This window comes from Sphaerodactylus townsendi, linkage group LG12, assembly GCF_021028975.2.
Source record: "Sphaerodactylus townsendi isolate TG3544 linkage group LG12, MPM_Stown_v2.3, whole genome shotgun sequence".
Taxonomy (NCBI): domain Eukaryota; kingdom Metazoa; phylum Chordata; class Lepidosauria; order Squamata; family Sphaerodactylidae; genus Sphaerodactylus; species Sphaerodactylus townsendi.
The window spans coordinates 16,085,916-16,106,949 of record NC_059436.1 but is presented as its reverse complement, the minus strand read 5'-3'; the positions used below and the strand labels follow the sequence as shown (position 1 = coordinate 16,106,949).

The window sequence follows — 21,034 nt, the reverse complement described above, 5'->3', positions numbered from 1 at the left end:
CTTCTTCCAAGAAATGTACCTCAGTCTCCCTCTGCTCCATGTTATCCTCATAGCAACCCAATGAGGTAGACTTGGATGAGAAAGAATGACTAGCTGCCCAGTGAACCATGGCTGAGTGAGGACTATAGCTTCAGTCTCTCTGCTGTTATCTGGCTCTACTATATGATAATGCCCTGAGCTGGATGGCCCAGGTTAGCTCTATTTCATCATATCTCAGAAGCCAAGTTGGGTTGGTCCTTGTTAGTACTTGGATGGGAGACCATCCAGGAAGTCTAGGGTTGCCATGCAGAGGCAAACTACTGCACTACTGCAAACTACTTCTGGCTGTTTATTGCCTGGGAAATCCTATGGGTCAGCCATAACTCAGTTGCAGCTTGATGACACTTTTCACCACCAACTACGATATCACATGGGCTCTAATGTTAATACAGAACAACAGTCGCACTAAGCAGTCATATGGTGATTTTATTTATTTACTTATTTAAAATATTTATTAGCTGTATTTTTACCTTAGAGGAACTCAAAGTAGAAATAGAAACATAGCATTCCAAATACATAAATAAAGTAGCTTATAGCATAAAGAGCAATAATCACAACCTTGTATGACAGCAATATATTTCCTAGTGCCTACCTGGCCCTGCTCCCCTCTCCACCAATACCCCACCATTTTGGCATAAATGTTCTATCAAAGTACCATGTTCAATAATGTACGAAATAATGGTTTTGATAAAGGCAGTGCGTAATAATGAAAGGTAATTCTCATATTTGTTTGGGACTATATTCTAATGCAGAAGCATACAACTTAGTCAACTGCTGCACCTCAACAGACCAAACTATCATCTTTCTGTGGGACAGCATATAGTGGCGCCTATACAAAGTTTGGCCGCCCACGGAAAAGACATGATCTCTCCACCTTTTTATCCCATAATTCTGGCAAGTTTCCCATCAAAGTCTACAGTTTTCAAGCATTTATTATCCCCCTCTCCATCCCTGTGATTTCTTGGTAGCCCAGCACATCTGTGTAATCAAAGACCTCTCATTTTTCCTCTCCCCCCAGCAAATAATCACCCATCTCCCCAAGCTTGTCTTTTAACCACCTTCCAACCCGCCCGCCCCCTCACACCCCTGCTTTAGCAAATACAAAAGGCTGCAACTTTGCTAGAAGCTGGTAGAGAAGCCAGTGGTACTTACATGGCAGAATGTAAGGAGGCATGAGGAGGAGACACACAGGGAAGCCATGCAGGAGGAAAGGAAAAAAAACAGAAGAAAAGGAAGAAAAGAAAAAGAAAGAGATGAGTTAATAAATAAGCTCTGCTTTTCCAAATGAGGCAGCTGCGTATCAGTGTCAAGTTCCGTAAGGGGAAAGGGAGATGCAGAGAGAGACAACAAACTACATTCATTTCCTGGGAGTGGTGATGGAATCTGATGAAGATCCACGGAGCAAAAGGATAAGTTAGGTCCATTCCTGAGATGTGTCTTCAATGGAAATGGTAGGGAAATTGGAGAGCTGATTGTAAGGCTGAAAATCCCTCCTCACCTACATTCTGTTAAGATTGGGTTTTATTTATTTTTTGGTTAACCTGTTTAAATACCAGGATTTGGGGCATGCTCCCTTTCTACAATCATGCTTTTTCATCTGCTAGGCTAGGGGATGCAAACTCTTTTTACTTATTACCAGTTCTACATCTCCTCCTGCTAATATTGATCCTTCCTTCTAACTGCCCTGGAGAAAAAAAAAATGCCCGGTCTGTTTGATAGAAGCTTAGGGTTGGATTTAATGCAAAAATTTGGCTTCGGCTAGGGTTTTTATGGAAGTTCAAGGAAAAGGCCATGGTAGCTATTCGCTGTGTCAAACTTCCTGAATCCTCACTCGAGCGTCTACTCACACAAAATTCTGTGTATCCAGTTTCTTGATATTATAACAGATAAGGAGGAAAGTGCTTGGTACTGCACAAAATTCTGCACAAGCAGAAATGGGCTAGATCCGTTTCTGCTTGCCCACTGCCAGAGACAAGTCTTAAAATAAGGAAATGGGCAATTGCAGTTCTTCATGGTATGGAATTAAAGAATGCCGCATGGTGAATAACGTCCTGTTAAGCCACTGTTAAAGGAACAGGTCATCTTGCAACTCGCGTCCCTTCACTCAACATGCTATATGGCATTTTCTTTTGCAGTGGATCTTCCCCTCCCCCCCCACCCTCATTTGAACTGCTTCATCAGCACAGCAGTAGCAAAAAGGTTGTTCAAACTGTACATAACAGTACAGGGTTAACAAACAACTGAGTTCCATGTAGGAGAAGGTGCTTCTCTTGTGCTTCTGAATGACATGATGCTGCATCCATGCGTTGATCTATGCAGGCTTGTACATGCTTGCTGAAAGGGCAACTCACTCAATATGAGGCCAGATCTCATGGTGGTATGTCCCACAACTTCTCTGCCAACATTCACTCTGACCATGGACTCAGAGTAAGTGTACTGAGAAAGAAATGAGGGATGGGAGGAAAGAGCTCTAAACATCTGAATGCTTCTAGTTCTACAGACCCTTCTACTTGGAAAAAGTGTATTTGTTTAATATCAGTTTTCAATGTGATCATCAAACTAGAATCCCTCAAGATGCTGAACATGATTAAAAAAACTGGCATGCTCATAATTGCTTGGAAGCAAGTCTCAATTCAGTTTCTGGTAGGAGGAGATCTGGAACTGGATCCTGAAGCTCTGAACTAAGGGTTGACCAATCAAACATGGCAAGATGGAGAGCAAATGGACCAATCAGAACCTGTGCTCTCTTTCGTTGCCTGGCCAGAAACAGGGCCGTCCTCCATGCAAGTCAAACAGGGAAACAGGCAATGTATAACAGAGGAGTAGGGATGAGGGAGGGTTGCAATTCAGGGCAGCAGAGCAGATGTGACATACAGCAAGCACAATACTGACCTTGGAACAAGGTTGAGCTTGTGGGCTCACTTATTTCTAAACCAGGGGAGGGAACAATGGAAGAGAAAAAAAATGAAGATAAAAATAAAAATACTGTTCCATAAAAATTACCACTCCGTGAAGGACAGTGCTGTGCAAAAGAAAGCGTAAGAAAATGGGATGGAGAAGGTGGATGGGCCTTGACGTGGATGGGCCAACCAGAAAATGGCAAACACTTTCCAAAACTGAAGTGTGAAAGGAAGATGTCAATAACGTTGCAGACGCATGAGACCAGCCTTGCAAAAGAGCTCTTTTTCACAGAGGAGCGGCCATGGCAGAGGAAGAGCTCAAGTCAGGACCTGTCCTAGTTGGCCCAATTGTCGTCTCAGGCAAGACTAATCTGAACAGAACCACCAAGGACTTCCAGAGTGCGCTCGGCCCCATTTGACCACTAAAATGCTTATCTCTATCAGATATGTTATCCAGATCCAAAATAGTCAAGTGGCAAAAAAAGCAGTGGGCAGGAGGGACAGGTGTTTTCAACCTTCCCAGCCACTGCTGTTTTCCCCCTGCAATTTCTTCTCAGCCCAACATCTGCTGCTTTACCCCCACTGCTTACATCTTAGGGAACAGCAAAGGCGAGCAGTGGATCTCAGGGGCAGGAAATAAGTCATAAAATTCCACAGGCGCTATAAGAAAGAGCTGTTCCAAAAGGCATGTGGTTGAGACAACTATGGTGATACATCAATAGGCCCCCTCCCCTCTTTCCCTTCTTCCCTTCCCTTTCCCTATTTCCCTGTTCCCTCTTCTTTTCCCTTTTCCTAATTTCCCTTCCGTTCTTCTTTCCTCTCCTCCCTTTTATTTGTTTTTTATTTCCCCTGATTCCTCTGCAGAGGTCCCATTAGTAAAGTTCCAACGGAAGGTGTGACCTTTGTGCAAACTAAACTCACGGCCTGTGTGAATATTTTAAATTTAAATAATATTTTATCATGTAATTTTAAAGTTTTTATAGGATTTAATGTATTATTTTTACCAGATAGTGGAAACAGCCTTGAACTACTCAGGGAAGGGCAGTGAATAAATCCAATTATCAATAAGTCAGTCAACCAATCAATCTTTGGTTGGCATCTTCAGAGGAATATCACTACATGCCCATGAATTCTGTCTGAAGATGTCAGTCATAGATGCAGATGAAACATCAGGAGCAGCAACTATCAGATCACGGCCGCACAGCCTGGAAACCCCCCAACTGTGTAAGGCCAATATTATTTCACCTATGTTCAATGAAGAGAACAACACCTTGTCTAAGACCACACAGTGAGGTCAGAACTGAACCAAACTTTGAATCTGGGTCTGCTGACTTGCGACCCGCTCTCACCTTTCCATCCGTTACGATCAGATTTGTCTTTTACTCATCAAAGGGGACATTTTATTACTACCAATGGAATGTATTATCCACAATGTATAAACCACAACTGCTCTGTCAATAAAGATTAATGAAGGAATTGGGATTCTGTTCTCTGTTTCTCTGGGCAAAGCTCTGGGTCACCTGTGCCAGAATGACACCTTGGTGACCCTGTCAAATCTCTTTCACATTGATTTTTAGCATGACATGGCCCCATATTCAATGCATGGAGTCTGTGGTTGCCCCTAACAACACAGGGGCCTAGAACTCTGGCTCTTCATGGGAGACCTCTTATGAAATTAGTTTCCTGTTAGATTAAGGGCACTGTGCAGAACCAAAGTGAAGTCCTGCTGAGCTGGCACTGCAGCCAGACAAAAGGTGGGAGTGGAAAGAGAGGAAGAAAGTGGCTATGTTGGGGTTGCGGTAATCCAGCTAGCTATAAAGTGGGTCCCCGCTGCATTCACTTTAGCTTCTCTGGCAATGCCTTTGTGAGCAGAATGAGCCTAATCTGTCACTCCTGAGCTGGCTCCTTTAAGGTACCCCACAGTTCGCAAGATTTAATCATATGACAAAGGTACCATCCTTAGGGGCTCAGCCGTGGGGCGGGGGTGTGTGTGTGTGTGTTGTAATAAGCCACAGCCAGCCCCGCAGAAGAAGCAAAGGAATTCAGGTTAAGAATTTGCAAATAACATTCTCAGTGAAGGCAAACAAAGGAGATATAATGGTGGGAAGCCAAATTCCTTTTTCATATTGGGCTTTCACATCCATTAATCCAAATTCAACTATGAAGCCTGGCCCATCTAAAGCTACCTGTCTGAGTTCTATATAATGGGGCCCACCAAAATTTCAAAGCTATTTTAATGAACATTCTGGATGTACCCCATGACTGCTTTGATAGCCCAGGGACCCCAAATATACTGATGGCATCAGTGAATCATCCAGGCAGTAGGTTACAGCTACCACAGATCCCCCTAAGCCCAAGTGATGAAACCACTGGCATGAGCCATGACATATGAGCTTCAGGGTAGACTTATGTAGCCAGGCACTGGAGTCGAATGAAAATGTGCCTATTACAGAATTCAACTTTCCTGATAAACTCAATCAATCAACCAATCAAATAAAAAAATAGCCAATGAGATTTTGTTTGGTGCCCAGGCAGCCAGATCTCTGCCTAAGCAACCGGGGCATCGAAAGGACTGCTGTGGCTAGTGGTGTGGGAGAAGGCAACAGGAATACTTTATACCTGTCATCACCTCCCAGATCTTTCATAGCCATGAGCCAAGTCCCAAATGAATAGTTGAAATGCTGTCAGAGTTGCTGAGATTTGCATTGCTCCATGAATGTTTGGTACGTATATCCTGCCCTCCCAGGATATACCAACATATGTAAAGGTAGATGGTGCATTTTTGATACTTGGCCAAAAAAAGATTCTCTATCCCTGCTCTAGAAGTTTCCAAAAATCACAATCCATCTCAGTCTTGGCTCAAAGTAAAATAATCTATAATGCTACAGCTGTGGTTTCTTTGTCACTCATCGCAAAGGTGTTGCATTTGTCTCTAACCGTGAAAGTCATGAACTAGCATCAGTTAACCTTGATACTGCAGTTGGGAGCACAATTTTTGCAAGGCTGCATGCTACAATGTTGTGATGCATGTGATGGGAAAGATGTCATCAAGAGTTCATCAATCAGCACTATACATGGTTGCAGGTCCCAAGGTTGGTGTGGATGCCCCACTGCCAGATTACCTGAAAACCAGCTTGGCCTTAATTCAAGCCACACCCACCAGAAAGACTTCCCTTGAGTTTGCAGTGTTCTCACCGAACAGTGGCTGCTTTGACATTTATGCCCAGTGACCTCCAGGCAACAGTCCTCTAGCAGCGCCTCTCCAACGCTAGAGCCAGGGACATCCAGGGAACAAGGCGATTTGGCTGCTTGAGCTTGCAGAAGCTCCCTGATGTACTTTACTGAAAAGGATGTTTTCAGCCTAAGAGCAGATTGGGTCTGACTCCAGCTTCTCCAGATGTTCTGGAGACCTTCAACAGGTGAATTTGTTGGGACTTATCTTAGACCTGCTGGTTCTGAAAACATCTGGGTTCAGTAAGTGTGAGTTGCCTTCAGCTTTAGGCTCTGCCTTTGGCTTTAGAGTCTTGCCAATCTGCTAAAGCACTTTTAAAAAGATATTTCACCCCCATTTTTTACCACTTGTATGCCCCAAGTCTCTAGGGAGTGGGGTAAGAGGGAATTTAAATTAACCAATCGATATAAAACAAAATGAAGAATGAGGGGCCTCATTTCTCACAATCGCACTTGTGATGCAAACAGAGGTAAGCAACCTGAAGCTCACAGAAGCTGAGAATCAGATTTTTTTTCACTTCTAAATTGCTGTGATATATCAAGGTGCCATTTCTGATTTCAGCAGGGGAGACAGAAGAGATTTCACAAGGGTAATGGACCAAGAACATCAAAATCAGATTCTAAAAGAAGCAGTGCGTTTTAAGCCAGTTCGCCCTACTGATGTTTTTTTTACTAATTTCACGTAATCATGTGACATTATCAAACAGTTCTCCTCTCTCTCCTGATTTTTACCACAGGGATTTATGTTTTTAGCATGTCTATGCCCAGTTCCTTCATTAGTGAATTAGCCAGAAACACAGATACCTGCAAAAGCCAAACAAGGCTTTAAATGTCAGATGTATGTAACAGTCTCTCAACAGTTTTCATTCTGAATATGAAAATTCGTTGCAGGAAGCTGTGAGTTTGCATAACACTTTGCCCTCTAGCTGTCTCTCTGCCCATAGGGGATATATACACACGCACATGTGTGCAGTGCCATCAAATCTCTTTCAACTTATGACAACCCTATGAATTAATTACCTCCCAAATGTCCTCTTGTGAACAGCCTTGCACAGGTCTTGCAAACTGAGGGCCATGACTTCACATCTCCCTAGCATTACTGGCTTTGCCAGCATCTTCTCATAAGTCTTCTCAAAGTCATTTTACCTTCTAGGGATTGTTACACACCAAAAATATTGCTTGGGACAGGTTAAACCACCATACTCTTTTGTTCCAGTTCCTCTGCTCCAATGCAAAACTTCTGCAAGAGTGCTTTATATTATTTTTTTTCAAAGATAGTTGCATCATGCCAAGAGATTTAGGCCTCACTTTGTCCCATTGGCAGACTGTGAAATGTAATCCTCAAGCTCCAGTTCTTCATAAGTATTCTATAAAAAGGAAAAGCACTTCCTGTTTAAGAATATTTTGTGTGTTTGGCTCTGCCTTCTGTCTGGCCCATATCTTAGGTTCCCTACAGTGTTCTGGAAAATGCTGGAAACATTTTGGGGGGTGAAGTTTTTGAAAAATAGAGTTTGGAGAGGATGTGATGTCACTTCCAAATGACACCCCTTGTTGCCTCCCCTAGTCTCCTTGACCTTTTCCTAAAGCATTACAGTGTGGAGTTCATTTTGTTCCTCTTTCCTCAGTTTCTTAGCAGCAGGATATTGGGGCTGTAGGGTGGACATTCCCCACCCCAGCTGGGTAAATGAGAGTCCTTTCCTCATCTTTTCCTCTTCCTTTCTCCTTCTTCACTGTCACCTTGGATACTATGGAATCCAAGGACAAATAGTGATGTGACAATGAGCAAATTAATAGACTCCTGAGATGAGATTCAAGTATTCTGCAGCCAGAGTGAACTTATGAGCCTATGAAATTGACTTCCATTAGTCCTTCTAGTCCAATATTGTCATCTCTGGATGCCAGCAGCTCTATAAGGTTTCTGGCAGGGGAGGTTCTTTCCCTACACCTTCAATGGGAGATCTTTAACTGGAGAAACTGCTACCTTCTGCATGCAAAAAGCAGATGCTTGCCTTGACCTCAACCCCACAGAGGGGAGAGGACAAGTAGCTATTCTTCCCAGCTGCTATCACTTTGCAATGGGGGGATCGGGGAAAGTGGTCTTCCCCTCAGCTCCCAACTACCTTATAAAGCTAAGCAACAATGTGCCTGCCATAACGTGAAGAGCCGTGACAAATAAGCCAGGCAATTACAGCTGTCCCTGGTTGTGAGTGGTGTCAGATGGATCCATCACTCTAATCAGAGCTCTGGCATGTGGAGAAAATAGCTTCCAGATAAGGCTACAGAGCTCTCCCTGCCTCCCTTTGGTAAAGTCAATTTTTTATTTTATGTAGCAGTAATAGAAAATGCGACTTGGAAGCAAACCTACGATTGCCGAGCTGCTTGGGTTGTTTATTCTCAAAAGCCTCACCTAACAGATTTGCACTCCAGGGTGGCGGATGTCAGAGAGTGCTCTTTGAGGGGTTTGTTTACTTGATGGTATATAAAGGGGCTTTTTTCATTGCCACATGCCTGTGTTTGCCTCCCCCCACCTGAGGGCAATATCTCAAGAGGGAATGTCTCAATATGTATTTAGAAGACACTGACGAAAAATGGCCATAAGAAAGAAGATGTCCAGATAAACCTCTGAAAAACAAACACCCTCCCCCCAAAAATGGAAGATGACAGTAGAGAGGACACTGCAGTTCCAAGTAGCCATGTTGATCTGAAGTATTTTTTCAAAAAACCATATTGTATTCTCTTTTTTAAATTAAGGCCAACCCAGAATTACACATTGCGTTTCCAGTTGAGAAGTCTTGGCATTAGCTGCTGTGAAAGACCCTAGAAAATCACTCCCAGTGAGTAGACATTATTGACTTAGATGGACCAAGGATCTCATGTGTTCATTTAAGCAATCCTACTGACAAATGTGCAGCATATTCCTCAGTTAGAAATCCGGGAAGAAGAAGAAGAAGAAGAGTTTGGATTTATATCCCCCCTTTCTCTCCTGCAGGAGACTCAAAGGGGCTTACAATCTCCTTGCCCTTCCCCCCTCACAACAAACACCTTGTGAGGTAGGTGGGGCTGAAAGAGCTCCGAGAAGCTGTGACTAGCCCAAGGTCACCCAGCTGTGCTCCTTGAAGAGAATTCCCAAACAATTACAATTTCTGAAGAATCCTACCTATGACATATCAGGTTTTTACTAGAAGTGATGTAACTTTTATTTATTTATTTTTCTCCCACTGCCCTGTTCAATGCTCTCTGATTTAAAGATGTTCCCCCAAAATGTCAAAGCTCCAACGAGAGGCCAGTTTTGTGAGCAGACTGTATCTATTCTGTGATCCTCGTGTCAGTATAGAACCTTTCCCCTCTCCTTCTCAAGAATGCAGCTTCCTGCCAAAACTGATCTTCCATTCTTATAAAACAGAAGCTTCTAATTCTTTGGGCACTTGGAGGTGCCTTTCTGTTTTAGAGCAGGGAAAGTATTATGTGCTATTTCCAACAACATCTCTGACCTTCCTACAGAAGTTAGGAAGAAAAGAGAAAGGGCAGACTTTGGAAGAAGAAAAGGACAAGTTAACAGGAAGAATAGCACATGAGTCAATTTGGGGGTGTATGATGAGACAAGACACCCAGTTTCTCCAATAACTAGACAATGCCTTTCAGCCAAGAAAAGGAAACAACATGGAGACCTGCTAAGAATCCTGTAGAAAGCAAAAGTCAAGGCAAAGCTTTGCTTTGACAAAATTTCCAAAGAATGTCTGGAGAAGGTAGAAGAGTTGATTTGATCAGCAACATTTTTCAAGGGGTTTCAAATGTATTGGTTGATTTTCACAAGTCGATTAAAGAGAGGAAGGGGCTGAAGGAAGCAGGCCAGAAGAATCCTTTGCCTGTCACAGTTGCAAAGTGTTGGTTGGACAAAGCAAGACATGGCATCTGGATTGACTTTCCCCTTATGTGGAACTGCTCTGTTTCCAAGACTCCACCCTGGTAGGACATTCCACTGTTTGTGGTTCCAACACTATCTGAACATGCTGAAAAACCTGTACCTGAAAGCAGTGTTCTTGGGAGCCATATATCACACATTCATATCTTCCTGGGATCTGTATATCACCCATTAATATCAGTAGAAAAAAACAGAGGGGAGGGGGGTAACAAAAATGGTGTCCTACCTGGGAATATCCAAAGGATCAGATTTGTAGGTAACTGAGGTTACCCAGTCTCTCAACAGTTACTCTAAGTGTCAAACTAGAAGAAGAGTTGAAGAAGAAGAAGAATTTGGATTTATATCCCCCCTTTCTCTCCTGTAGGAGACTCAACGGGGCTGACAGTCTCCTTGCCCTTCTCCCCTCACAACAAAAACCCTGTGATGTGGGCAGGGCTGAGAGAGCTCTGAAAAGCTGTGACTAGCCCAAGGTCACCCAGCTGGTGTGTGTGGGAGTGCACAGGCTAATCTGAATTCCCCAGATAAGCCTCCACAGCTCAAGCGGCAGAGCGGGGAATCAAACCCGGTTCCTCCGGATTAGAATGCACCTGCTCTTAACCACTACGCCACCAGATGATACGTGTGATATGAGTTGAGTCACGGGTCTGTGACTGCAGTAGGTGGAGCAACACAGTGGGCCAAACAGCCCCTCTTGCTGTTTCAGCTTGGGAAAACAGCACAGTGAGGAGGATGAGGGCCCACTTGTCCCATGCGCACTCCTGAGCTACAATGGGTCCTGGAGCACTTGGGAATGTTAGCTCTCCTGATGGCACATTTGTCTGCAAGTCATGTCTGTGGATCTGACCTCTGGCCGACTCCCTGACCTGACACCTGTCACATGCAGCTGGGTCCTAAGAAGGATGCCACAGATTTAGCAATTGTCTGGCCCACCTCTTATATGCTTCCCACTGGAACCCTTCCTTGCAAACAAGCCCTTCCAATTTTGGCCTCTTGATCTGCCTCTCTCCCTCAACCCATGCCACCAAGACAATGCCCCTCACGTGCTCTACTTACCGTACAGAATGATGCTGGCATTAGTGTTCCCTAACTGGTTGTAGGCAACGCAGGTGTAATTCCCGTAGTCTTGTTCTGAAACGTTGAAGAAAGTCAGGCGGGAGAAGAAAGCTTTGTTTTCCACTTTCAAACCTTTCTGGCCTTCGATAAGCCTGAGGTGAGAGAGGACAGCAAACCAAAAGGGAGGGGGAAAGATTCAAGATGAAAGATTTTTTTTAAAAAAAATGGCTATCAAGGGCTGGCTGCCTCTTTTAGAATTCTCACTCTCTGCCTTCCCTGAACGTCCTCCTTGGCACCATTTTCTCAGCTCGCTCTTATATAATGCAGAACGAGGCTGTAAAGCACTGAAGCACCGATTCAACACAGAACTAAAAATAAAGAAAGAAAAGGGGGGGATCACATAATAGTGGCCAGAAATCATAGAAACATAGATTTGGAAGAGACCCCAAGGACCATCTAGTCCAACCCCCTGCAATGCAGGAACACACAATCAAAGCACTCCTGACATATGATCATCCAGCCTCTGTTTAAAAACCTCCAAAGAAGGAGACTTCACCACACTCTGAGGTAGAGCATTTTACTGTCAATCAGCCCTTACTCTTTGGGAAGTTTTTCTGATGTTTAGGTAGAATCTCTTCCTTCACCTTGAACCCATTACTCCTGGTCCAAGTCTCTGGAGCAGCAGAAAACAATCTTGCTCCCTCACCAACATGAAATCCCTTCAAATATCGAAACATGGCTATCATGTCACCTGTTAACCTTCTCTTCGCCAAACTACACATACCCAGCTCCCTAATCATTTTGAAGGAGTGAGTGCGAACAGAAAGAGCAGCCCTGAATTAGCAGGGCCCGCCATTGCTGCCTGGGATGGGCACTGCAAAGAGGCCTCGCTATGCCTCCCCTTAGAAGGGCGGAAGGCAGGCGGTGGCCAGGCCCACTACGGGTGTCAGCATCATCAGGAGGGGCGGCCGGGATCCTATATAAGGCTTCTACCCAGCCCTTCGCCCCTCCCTGGAGCAGAGTGGTGGCAAGTTTCCCACCCACCTCTCCCCTTTGGACAATGTTAATGCATGTGTATGCTGTCATAGCCATAGCCGGCAGTTGGGCATGGGAACTGATCTGATGGTGAGGGGAACTGCAGAGCTAACCCTCTTTGGCAGAACCTCCTTAAGAGGATTGGGGTGGAGCAAGCCGTGGGTCAGGACGCCCAGCCGGGGGCTACTGAGGCTTGCGCCCCTTAGCGGTAAATTGGATCTTCAGACAGCAATCTGTTGCCCACCTGAGTTCCACTATCGCTGTGCTGCGCAAAACGGATCCCCAGAAAGGGGCACTTCGCCAGCTGGGTTCCACGGTTGCTGCGCAAGGTTAACAGTTTCCTCCAACATGCGGGTTGGAGGAAAGTTTTCACTGAGGGACAGCACTCGGGCTGCCCAGTGTTCAGATCAGATCCCATGATGTGCCTCACACTTCTTTTCATCCTTTGTCAATAAAACGGTTTGGCTATGGCCAAAATTTTAACCCACAGACAAGAGTGTTGTGTGGTTATTTTGGTTGGGAACTCTGAGCAGTGTCAGTCCCACCCTCGGGTGGCAAGGGGGGATTGAACACGTTTTACAAACATTTTAGGAGATTTGGGTGGAAATGGCATTAGAAGTGCATCTGGGAACAGTTCAGGCATGGTTTTCTGCGCCCACAATCACTGTCTGAAGTCATTCAATTGAAGAAGTAAGCCAAGAATGGGAATGCTTCCTATTTGATTTTTTTTTTTTTGCTGGTAGTGTCTTTTCACAGCATTTTGCTGCTGGATACATGAATTCAGTTGTATTACCGTATCCATGTTGCAGAGCTTTTACATGCAGTTTAAGACGGCACTTATAATAAATGGAGGTAATGTATCCAGATAGAATACATAACATTTCTGATGTGCAAATAACATTTAAAAAGCGTATATTTTACAGAAAACATTTGGTGCAAGGAAACAGAAAGAGAGAGCAGCAAGAGAGACTAATGGATTTGCTTTGCACAAACAAATCAGAAACATAACTGCCTTTCTTGCTTCACTTAGGTCCTCTCAGCTGGGGCCTACTCTTGTGATTTCATACCACTGGAGGTGAGACAAGGGAGCACGGAGGAGGACAAACCATTTTCAACCTTTGCATTTCTCCCACAAGAAGTCAAAATCCTCCTCTTCTCTTCTGTTGCCTGGTAAAGATTTTTTTTCACTGTATGATCAAAAGCTTTCAAGGCCAGACTCAACTTGTTGCTATAGGTTTTCTGTGTTGTGTGGCCACGGTCCAGTAGTTTCTCCTATTGCAGAGAAACACATCTTGTCGAGATATGCCTCTGAAGATGCCAACCATAGATGCAGGCAAAATGTTAGAAGCTTAGGCCACCAGACCAAAGCCACACAGGCAGGAAAAACCACAATAGCCATTTCCCCCTCTTTTTTCAGAAGGAGTTCTGAAGAGGGAAAATAATTAATACATTCCAAAATTACCACTGCCGTGCTGATTTTGCAGTGGATACATTCTTTGCTGATTGCCTTTTCATTTTATAATGGGCACCAGTTTGGTTATATATAGATTTTGATGATCTGCTTTGTATGTTACCCAACACAAAGGCAGGCCCATTAATTTTCCCAATAACATCATTAGTAGGAATGATCAGTCATCCTTCTTCTTCCCGCTGTCAAGTCACATCTGACGTAGGGTGACCCCTGTTGATGTTTTCAAGGCAAGAGACTAATAGAGGCCGTTTGCCATGGCCAGCCTCTGCATCATGCCCCTGGTATTCCCTGAAGGTCTCCCACTCAAATACTTGCCTGGGTCAGCCCTGCTTAGCATCTGAGATCTGTTGAGATCAGGCTAGCCTGGGCTATCCAGACCAGGGCAATCAGCCAGGTTGGTGTGGCGGTTAAGAGCAGCAGACGCAACAGAACCAGGTTTGTTTCCCCACTCCTCCCCATGAGGCCTGCTGGGTGACCTTGGGTCAATCACAGTTCTCTCAGAACTCGCTCAGCCCCACCTACCTCACAAGGTGTCTGTTGTGGGGAAAAGAAGAGAAGGCGTTTGTAAGCAGCTTTGAGACTCCTTATGGTTGAGAAAAACTCTTCTTCTCTTATATACTCAATATATGTAACTAGCATAATAACAATAGACATGTAGCTATATATATATAACTGTATAACTGTATAACTCTCTCTGTGTGTAACTAAAACTCAAAGTCCTAGAAACACATTTAGACAAGTTAACTCAGAGGCTCATTCCACACATGCAGAATAATGCACTTTCAAACTGCTTTCAGTGCTCCTTGAAGCTGTGCGGAATAGCAAAATCTACTTGCAAACAGTTGTAAAAATGGTTTGAAAATGCATTATTTTGCGTGTGCGGAAGGGGCCAGAGTTTGGCAAGTTTCCCACTTAATTATTTAGTGGCACTGTGGTGTGTATTACACTACATTATTACACTAGGATCTGATAGGAATCGAACAAAACTCTAACATAAAAGTTTGGCCAGTCATTATCCCTCAACCTTAGCAACCTTACAGAATTGTTGTTGTTGTTAGGAAAAGGAGTAGTAGAAGATGAAGAGTTGGCTTTTATACCCTACTTTTCTGTACTGAAAAGAGTCTCAAAGGGGTTTACCACCTCTCTTGCCCCCACCCACCCCCAGGCATCTTGTAAGTTAGGTGAGAATGAGTCACTCAAGGTCACCCAGCAGGCTTCATGTGGAGGAGTAGGGAAACAAACCCAGTTCACCAGATCAGAGCCTGCTGCTCTTAACTGTTATGCCGTGCTGGTAGAGGAGAACTATTTTGTGATATGTTTTGGGTCCCCATTAGCAAACTATCCATAACCATAGTCACTTGCTCCGTTCCATCAACAAACAGCTTCCCCCCTTCCCACGCCAGACCCCACAGTGCAGGCTTGTCACCAAAAGGTGGCGCTGCGGTACAAAATGCTCCTCAACTGGTGCAAACCCACAAACTGACTTTTCCTACAACAAAGGTGGAGACGTTGCAAAGAATCAAAATAGTTCTTAACATCTCTGCAATCAATACCCATGCCTGAAATTGACTGGAAGCTGTTGGACGAGCCCTTTTTGCCAAACAAGACCCTTGGATTTTATTTGTCCCTTTTTGTTTTCCTAACCCTCCCCCACCCCCAGTTTACATAATTTGGCTTCTTCATACATAGCTTTTCCCTCCTGCTCTTTCAAAAAATCAACTTCGCTAATTTTTCCCAGCAGGTGCCTTGCTCTGCTCTACCACCGCCCTGGCTTGCTTTTGATTCTGATTGACGGCTTGTAGCAGCCTCCGATTTGAATACATTGCTCACAACACAGCCTAAAACTTTTGAAGAATCCCTTAATCACACAGGCAACAAATCTGGATTTGTGTTCCAAACGGATCTCTGTATTACTGAGATAATTAGGAGGGAAAGGAGCCCTGTGTCCAGCAATTTTGGGGGTGTTTTATAAACAGAGAATGATTCATTCTCCTTTTATTATTGTAGAAAATCTGATAAATAACCCCCTGTTTATGAGTCTGGAAGGAATTATTGCAGACGACCCTTGTTATGGTAATCAGCTTTAGCAAGGAGAACTAGTATTAAACCTAATTGTAAACTTTACATACCAAGGATTATCTTAGGGCGAAGGGCCTGTGCCACCCCCAAACGTTGCCTGCATACTTCTTGTTCAGAAAATTAAGGGTGAATTATGGAATAATTCAGAGTGGGGGCAGGGAGAAATATTCAGTCTTAAAAATTGATGCCTGCCCGACAAAGCTTACAGCAATCTTAGTCAGAGAGGTGACCAAGAGAAGGAAGTAACAGGAGACACAAGGTCACCACAGGCAAATGTGCTTAGACTCCACTTCTTCTCAGAAACAAATCCCTCTAGTTCTAAATCTGTCTATGAGTAGCTACTTGCCATATGCTTAACATCTCTACTATTAATAATGTCTATTTGTGGCTACTAAGGAACTTCCCCATTCAGAGGCAGTAAACCTCTGAATACCAGTGCTCAGATGTAGCTTTGGCTTCTATGCCCTGTGGGTGGCCCTCCAAAATAACTGGCTGGCCACCAGTGGTGTAGCTTCCATGAGGCAGGGTGGGGACAAATAATAATAATAATAATAATAATAATAATAATAATAATAATAATAATAATAATAATAATAATAATATACACATAACAACACAGCACAAGTGTCTGGAATTCATCTCTGAATATCGAGTCCTTCCCAAGGACCTAGGATATTAGAGGTATTTGCGTAGAATGTGTGCAGTTCCTAGAAGTGCTGCTTTCTGCAGCATGTGGACTGATGTTCTGTCCAAGTTTAGGCTTTCCAGATGTTTTTCAAGATTTCTTGGGATTCCAAGAATAATATTATTATTATTATTATTATTATTATTATTATTATTATTATTATTATTATTATTATTATTATTATTATTATTATTATTATTATTATTATTATTATTATTATTATTATTATTATTATTATTTATTGGGTTTATAGACCGCCCTCCCCCGAAGGGCTCAGGGCGGTGAACAACATATAACAGAGCACAATAATAAATTAAAATCCAATAAATATAAGTTAATATGGCTCTAATAATAAACCCTATCTTATTAAAAATACAACATTATTAAACTTAGCATTAAACTAACATTAAAACAAGATGGCGCCAGCTTCAGTTCACCCAGAGCCCCAGAGGGGGGATGCCCCGGTCACATGGGGGGCAGAAAACGGCCTCACACCTCTCCCCTTTCCCTCCTCGGCCGGGCCCGGCCCTGCCAGGCTGCTCCTTCAGCGGGGGGTGCCATTTTGCTCTGGGCGCCATTTCCCCACGCTACACCTCTGCTGGTCAATGTGTGAGTCAGGATGCTGGAATAGGTGGACCACTGGTCTAATCCAGGAAAGCACTTCTTATGTTCTTACAAATTGCCTCCACTGGTTCAATAAATAGGATTTGGTGGAATCCACCTTTCTAATTCCCCTGAGGTGTGAAAGGAACAGTTGTTACAATATCTTCAAGAGTCAGTTGATATGATATGGTTCCAAAGTTCATATTTCAGAAGTGTATGAACACATCCATTTACCTTTTTAATTTTTATTTTTGAACTTTAATGACGTTTAATACAAACATGTGTTAAAATCAAATAATTGTTACAAAGTACAAAAAGTAATAATGATTGGTATTAACAAGTATAGAGAAAAGAGAAAATTTAAAAGAAACAGAAGGAATAAAGATGGGGAGAGAAGAGGAAAAAGAAGAGAGGGGGGTCAGGAAAAGTTATAAGATATACCAGTACAAACTTCTGGAAAGAATATAGAAGAAAAAGAAATTGAAAAGAGAGAGGGAAGGAAAAAAGAGCAAACATGCTTCATAACAAATATTCTAAGTTCCAGACATTCATTTACCTTTTATCATCTTTGTACCACTGGAACTGAGCTGATGGAACTGCGGAGGCATCACATTGGAGGGTTCCCTTCTGTCCCACTGGAACCCCATGACTTTTGGCTCCTGAGATGTATGGTGCATCTGTAGAGGAAGGAACAGGACAGGGGGGTTTCCTTGAAGGTACTGAGAAATGTCATTATCCTTTATTGGCATCAGTATATCATCTTCTCCTCTTCCACATAGCAGATGCCAAAACAAATGACTCGAGGCAAATATTTCTTTTGCCACACAGGGTTTGCGGAGAGTCCCTGATGTGGCAAAGCAATGCACAGGTTCTGACATGCAACACTTAGAATGCAATGAGATGTTCTTCTTTTACAGACCTACCCGGGGACATGCAGCCATACTGCAACTGGGCCACAGGTGGGCCTGATTCTGATTGGGGCAGTGTCGGAAAAGAGGAGCGGCTCTTGCCTCCCATGTTAATTTCAACTGCCAAAATGACCAGCTTCTGACTTGTTTTGTCTACCAAAAATAACATGGGGGAATGTAGGAACCCCTCTTGCCTGCTGCAGCCTTGATAAGAATCTGGCCCATCTGTGAGCTGTCACAAGGACACAGGCAGGGAGAGCTCCTCTCTTTGGCTTACATATCCCTCAGTCAAAACAATGCCCAGGTGCCCAATAAACGACTTCTCCTTGCATTCCTTTTGGGTGAGAAAAGTGAACTGGTGTCTGAGAGAGGGTTCTTATAAACACATGCAGGCCCACAAAACATTGTGTGTAAGAATGTGGCAGCATAGATATGGAGTATTGTGGATGGGCCTGCTTTAGGGTGACCTAACTTCTAATGACTGAACGTGCACATTGAGGCCATGCCAAAGTGCTCTAGTCAGTCATGCCACTCTTCAACCTTCTCTTCTCCAGACTAAACATACCCAGATTCCCAAGTCTCTTGTCGTAGGGCATGGATTCCAGACCTTTTATCATTTTGGTCACCCTGCTGTGGACATGCTCTCCAGCTTGTCAATATCCTTCATGAATTGCCATGCCCAGAACTGGACACAGTATTCCAGGTGAGGTCCAACCAGTGCAGAATAGAAAGGTACTATTACGTGTGCTGATCTAGACACTGTACTTCTATTGATGCTGCCTAAAATTGCACTGGCTCTTTATTTGCAGCATTTAGCTATTTGTTCTGCTTTCCACACCTAGCAGTGCAGCGAATGTGTCCAGTTCTTCAAGCAAAAAGACACGTGCATGCACACAGACACACACGCTCCATCAAACCCATCAGTCAGCATTGTCTACTCAGACTGTCAGCAGGTCTTCAGGGACTCAGGGGGAGGTCTTCCTCATCACATACTATCTGATCCTTAACTGGAGATGCTGGGAACTGAACCTGGCCCAGGAAGCATTCTCCTCACCCAGGGTCAGAATCAGATACCATTATGATTAACCGCATCTCCACTATGTTGTCATGAAATCCAACCGAGAGAAGCTGACAAGTCCTGCCCTCTTTATGTTTAGCTTCACAGAAGTTCCAGATTTGACTGCCTGGCTAAAACCTACCCTTGCTGTGGGCAACACTTGCTGTTCTTTTGTTTAAAGAATTGAGGGGCTGGGGGAGGGAGTGGAGCTGTGAAATGAAGAAAACCATGGAACAAGTATTAGTTGTTGAGGGTTTTCCAGGCAGTGTGGCTGTGAGTTTTAGCTCCAAACATTGTGCCCTTATCCCCGGCTGGCATCTTCAGAGGCATATCATGGTAAAATGTGTTTCTCTCTGTGGCACAGTGTGCAGCCATTGAGAGAATCATATTACCATGATATGCCTCTGAAGATGCCAGCCATAGATGTGGATGTTACAAAAACTACCAGTCTCGAAAACCCACAACAGCCAGTTGGTTCGACCCAGGAAAGCCTTTGACAATACACCAAACAGGTAATTAATCCCCAGTTCAGAAGACCAGGTAGATGCTGGATGTGAAAGACCTCTACCTGTGGCCCTGGAGAGCTGTGGCCAGTCAAGAGATCAGATGGAGCTTGAGAAGACCAAGGAGCGACTGACAGGATAAAACAGTTTTGGGTATTGAAGGCTCATTCCGCACATGCAGAATAATGCACTTTCAAACCGCTTTCAGTGCTCTTTGAAGCTGTGCAGAATGGCAAAATCCACTTGCAAACAGTTGTGAAAGTGGTTTGAAAACGCATTATTTTGCGTGTGCGGAAGGGGCCGAAGTTGGAAAAAGTCAGCTTGGTTGTAGGGCGGGCTGGCTCATCCTTTGAGTTAGGGAGCCAATTTCCCCACAGGTCCCTTATTTCAGAGCACCAGTCCTGTGAAAGTGCTGCCTTCCCTTTGTGGGACATTTCACTGGATATGAAAATTTTGGTTGAGCTGTCCCTTATGGGTATTAACCAAAACAGCGAGACTGTTCCATGGAAGGGGGTGGGCCAAGGAAGCTGGAAGCCCTTCTAACCTCCCCCCCCCCTGCCCAGCTAAATGATAGCCAAAGTGCGCTCACAGTTCACAGTGACGTTGACTCTTCGCACAACGGGAGGTGACACATCATTGGAGGCGCTGCACTCGTATTCTCCTGACTGCTCCCGGGTAATGCCAGTGATCTCCAGGTATTCGTCTTCACTCAAGAATCCCCCAGCTGCAGAGGGGCAAAGAGAGAAAATGACAACCATGGGATATGAGGCACAGAAGAGGGGTCAGGGGGTAGTATCAACAGAGGGGCTTTCTCCAGATCATCATCTTTCACCTGGCACGGATGCTGATGACATTCCCTGATGCAGTGCTTAGAACTACCCCATCTATTTGTCTGTCTGGGTATCTTCACATGCAGGAAAGAAACATTATATATAAATGAGAGGTAAGGCACCCAACCTTGGCAGCCTGCCATAGATAATCTATGTGCAGAAGACACCAAACCTGATGGTTCCTGTGAGAACATTGTGCTCTATACGCAGGAGGATTCCTTCGCTGTCAAGAGAAGAGGCAGACCATGTTCTGATGCATACAAATAGTCTCAAGGTACACACTTGCAGCTCGCTCAGTGTGCATTCATTTCCCCTTCAAGACACTCGAGCTGCGGGAGCAGTTGCACACAAACCAAAAGAGCCTGCCTCACAAGAGAGCCTATGTAAGGGCAGGGAAGCTGCATTGCCGATCCCATAATAGGATACATCAGCCCTAAAAGAAAAAGCAGTTTCAATTCTATTTTATTATTAGGATCCCCAACCAAGGTATCTTGACAGAATATTAGAACCCCCACCACATTTTTATTGAGATAATGAAGAGTTAACCGAGTGTCAAACTGGGTGAAAATTGTAGTAAATACACACAATGGTTCCACATGGCAAGGGCTCTCCATTTTGCATTCATCAGTAACCTAAATGGATAAATGCAGAGGAATTTGCAGGGAGAAGAAAGCATCCAGGAGGAAGTTTTGGTACACCTCCTTCTGCCATTTACCCT

At 44.0% G+C, this 21,034-nt stretch overlaps 1 protein-coding gene across 9 annotated transcripts in view; it reads right to left on the bottom strand.

Annotated features, from left to right (window-relative positions):
- The window catches only part of NTM (neurotrimin), an 879,909-nt gene that overhangs the window by 11,573 nt on the left and 847,302 nt on the right, over positions 1-21,034 (bottom strand). For 5 of the 9 annotated variants that reach the window (XM_048512955.1, XM_048512956.1, XM_048512957.1 and 2 more), the window contains 4 exons: positions 20,076-20,210; positions 17,575-17,695; positions 11,146-11,297; positions 2,932-2,967 (listed from right to left, as the gene is read on the bottom strand). In XM_048512955.1, coding sequence (XP_048368912.1) covers positions 2,932-2,967; positions 11,146-11,297; positions 17,575-17,695; positions 20,076-20,210 — 444 coding nt within the window. The remainder of the gene's footprint in view (positions 1-2,931; positions 2,968-11,145; positions 11,298-17,574; positions 17,696-20,075; positions 20,211-21,034) is intronic. The other 4 variants (XM_048512958.1, XM_048512959.1, XM_048512962.1 and 1 more) reach the window with 1 other exon arrangement.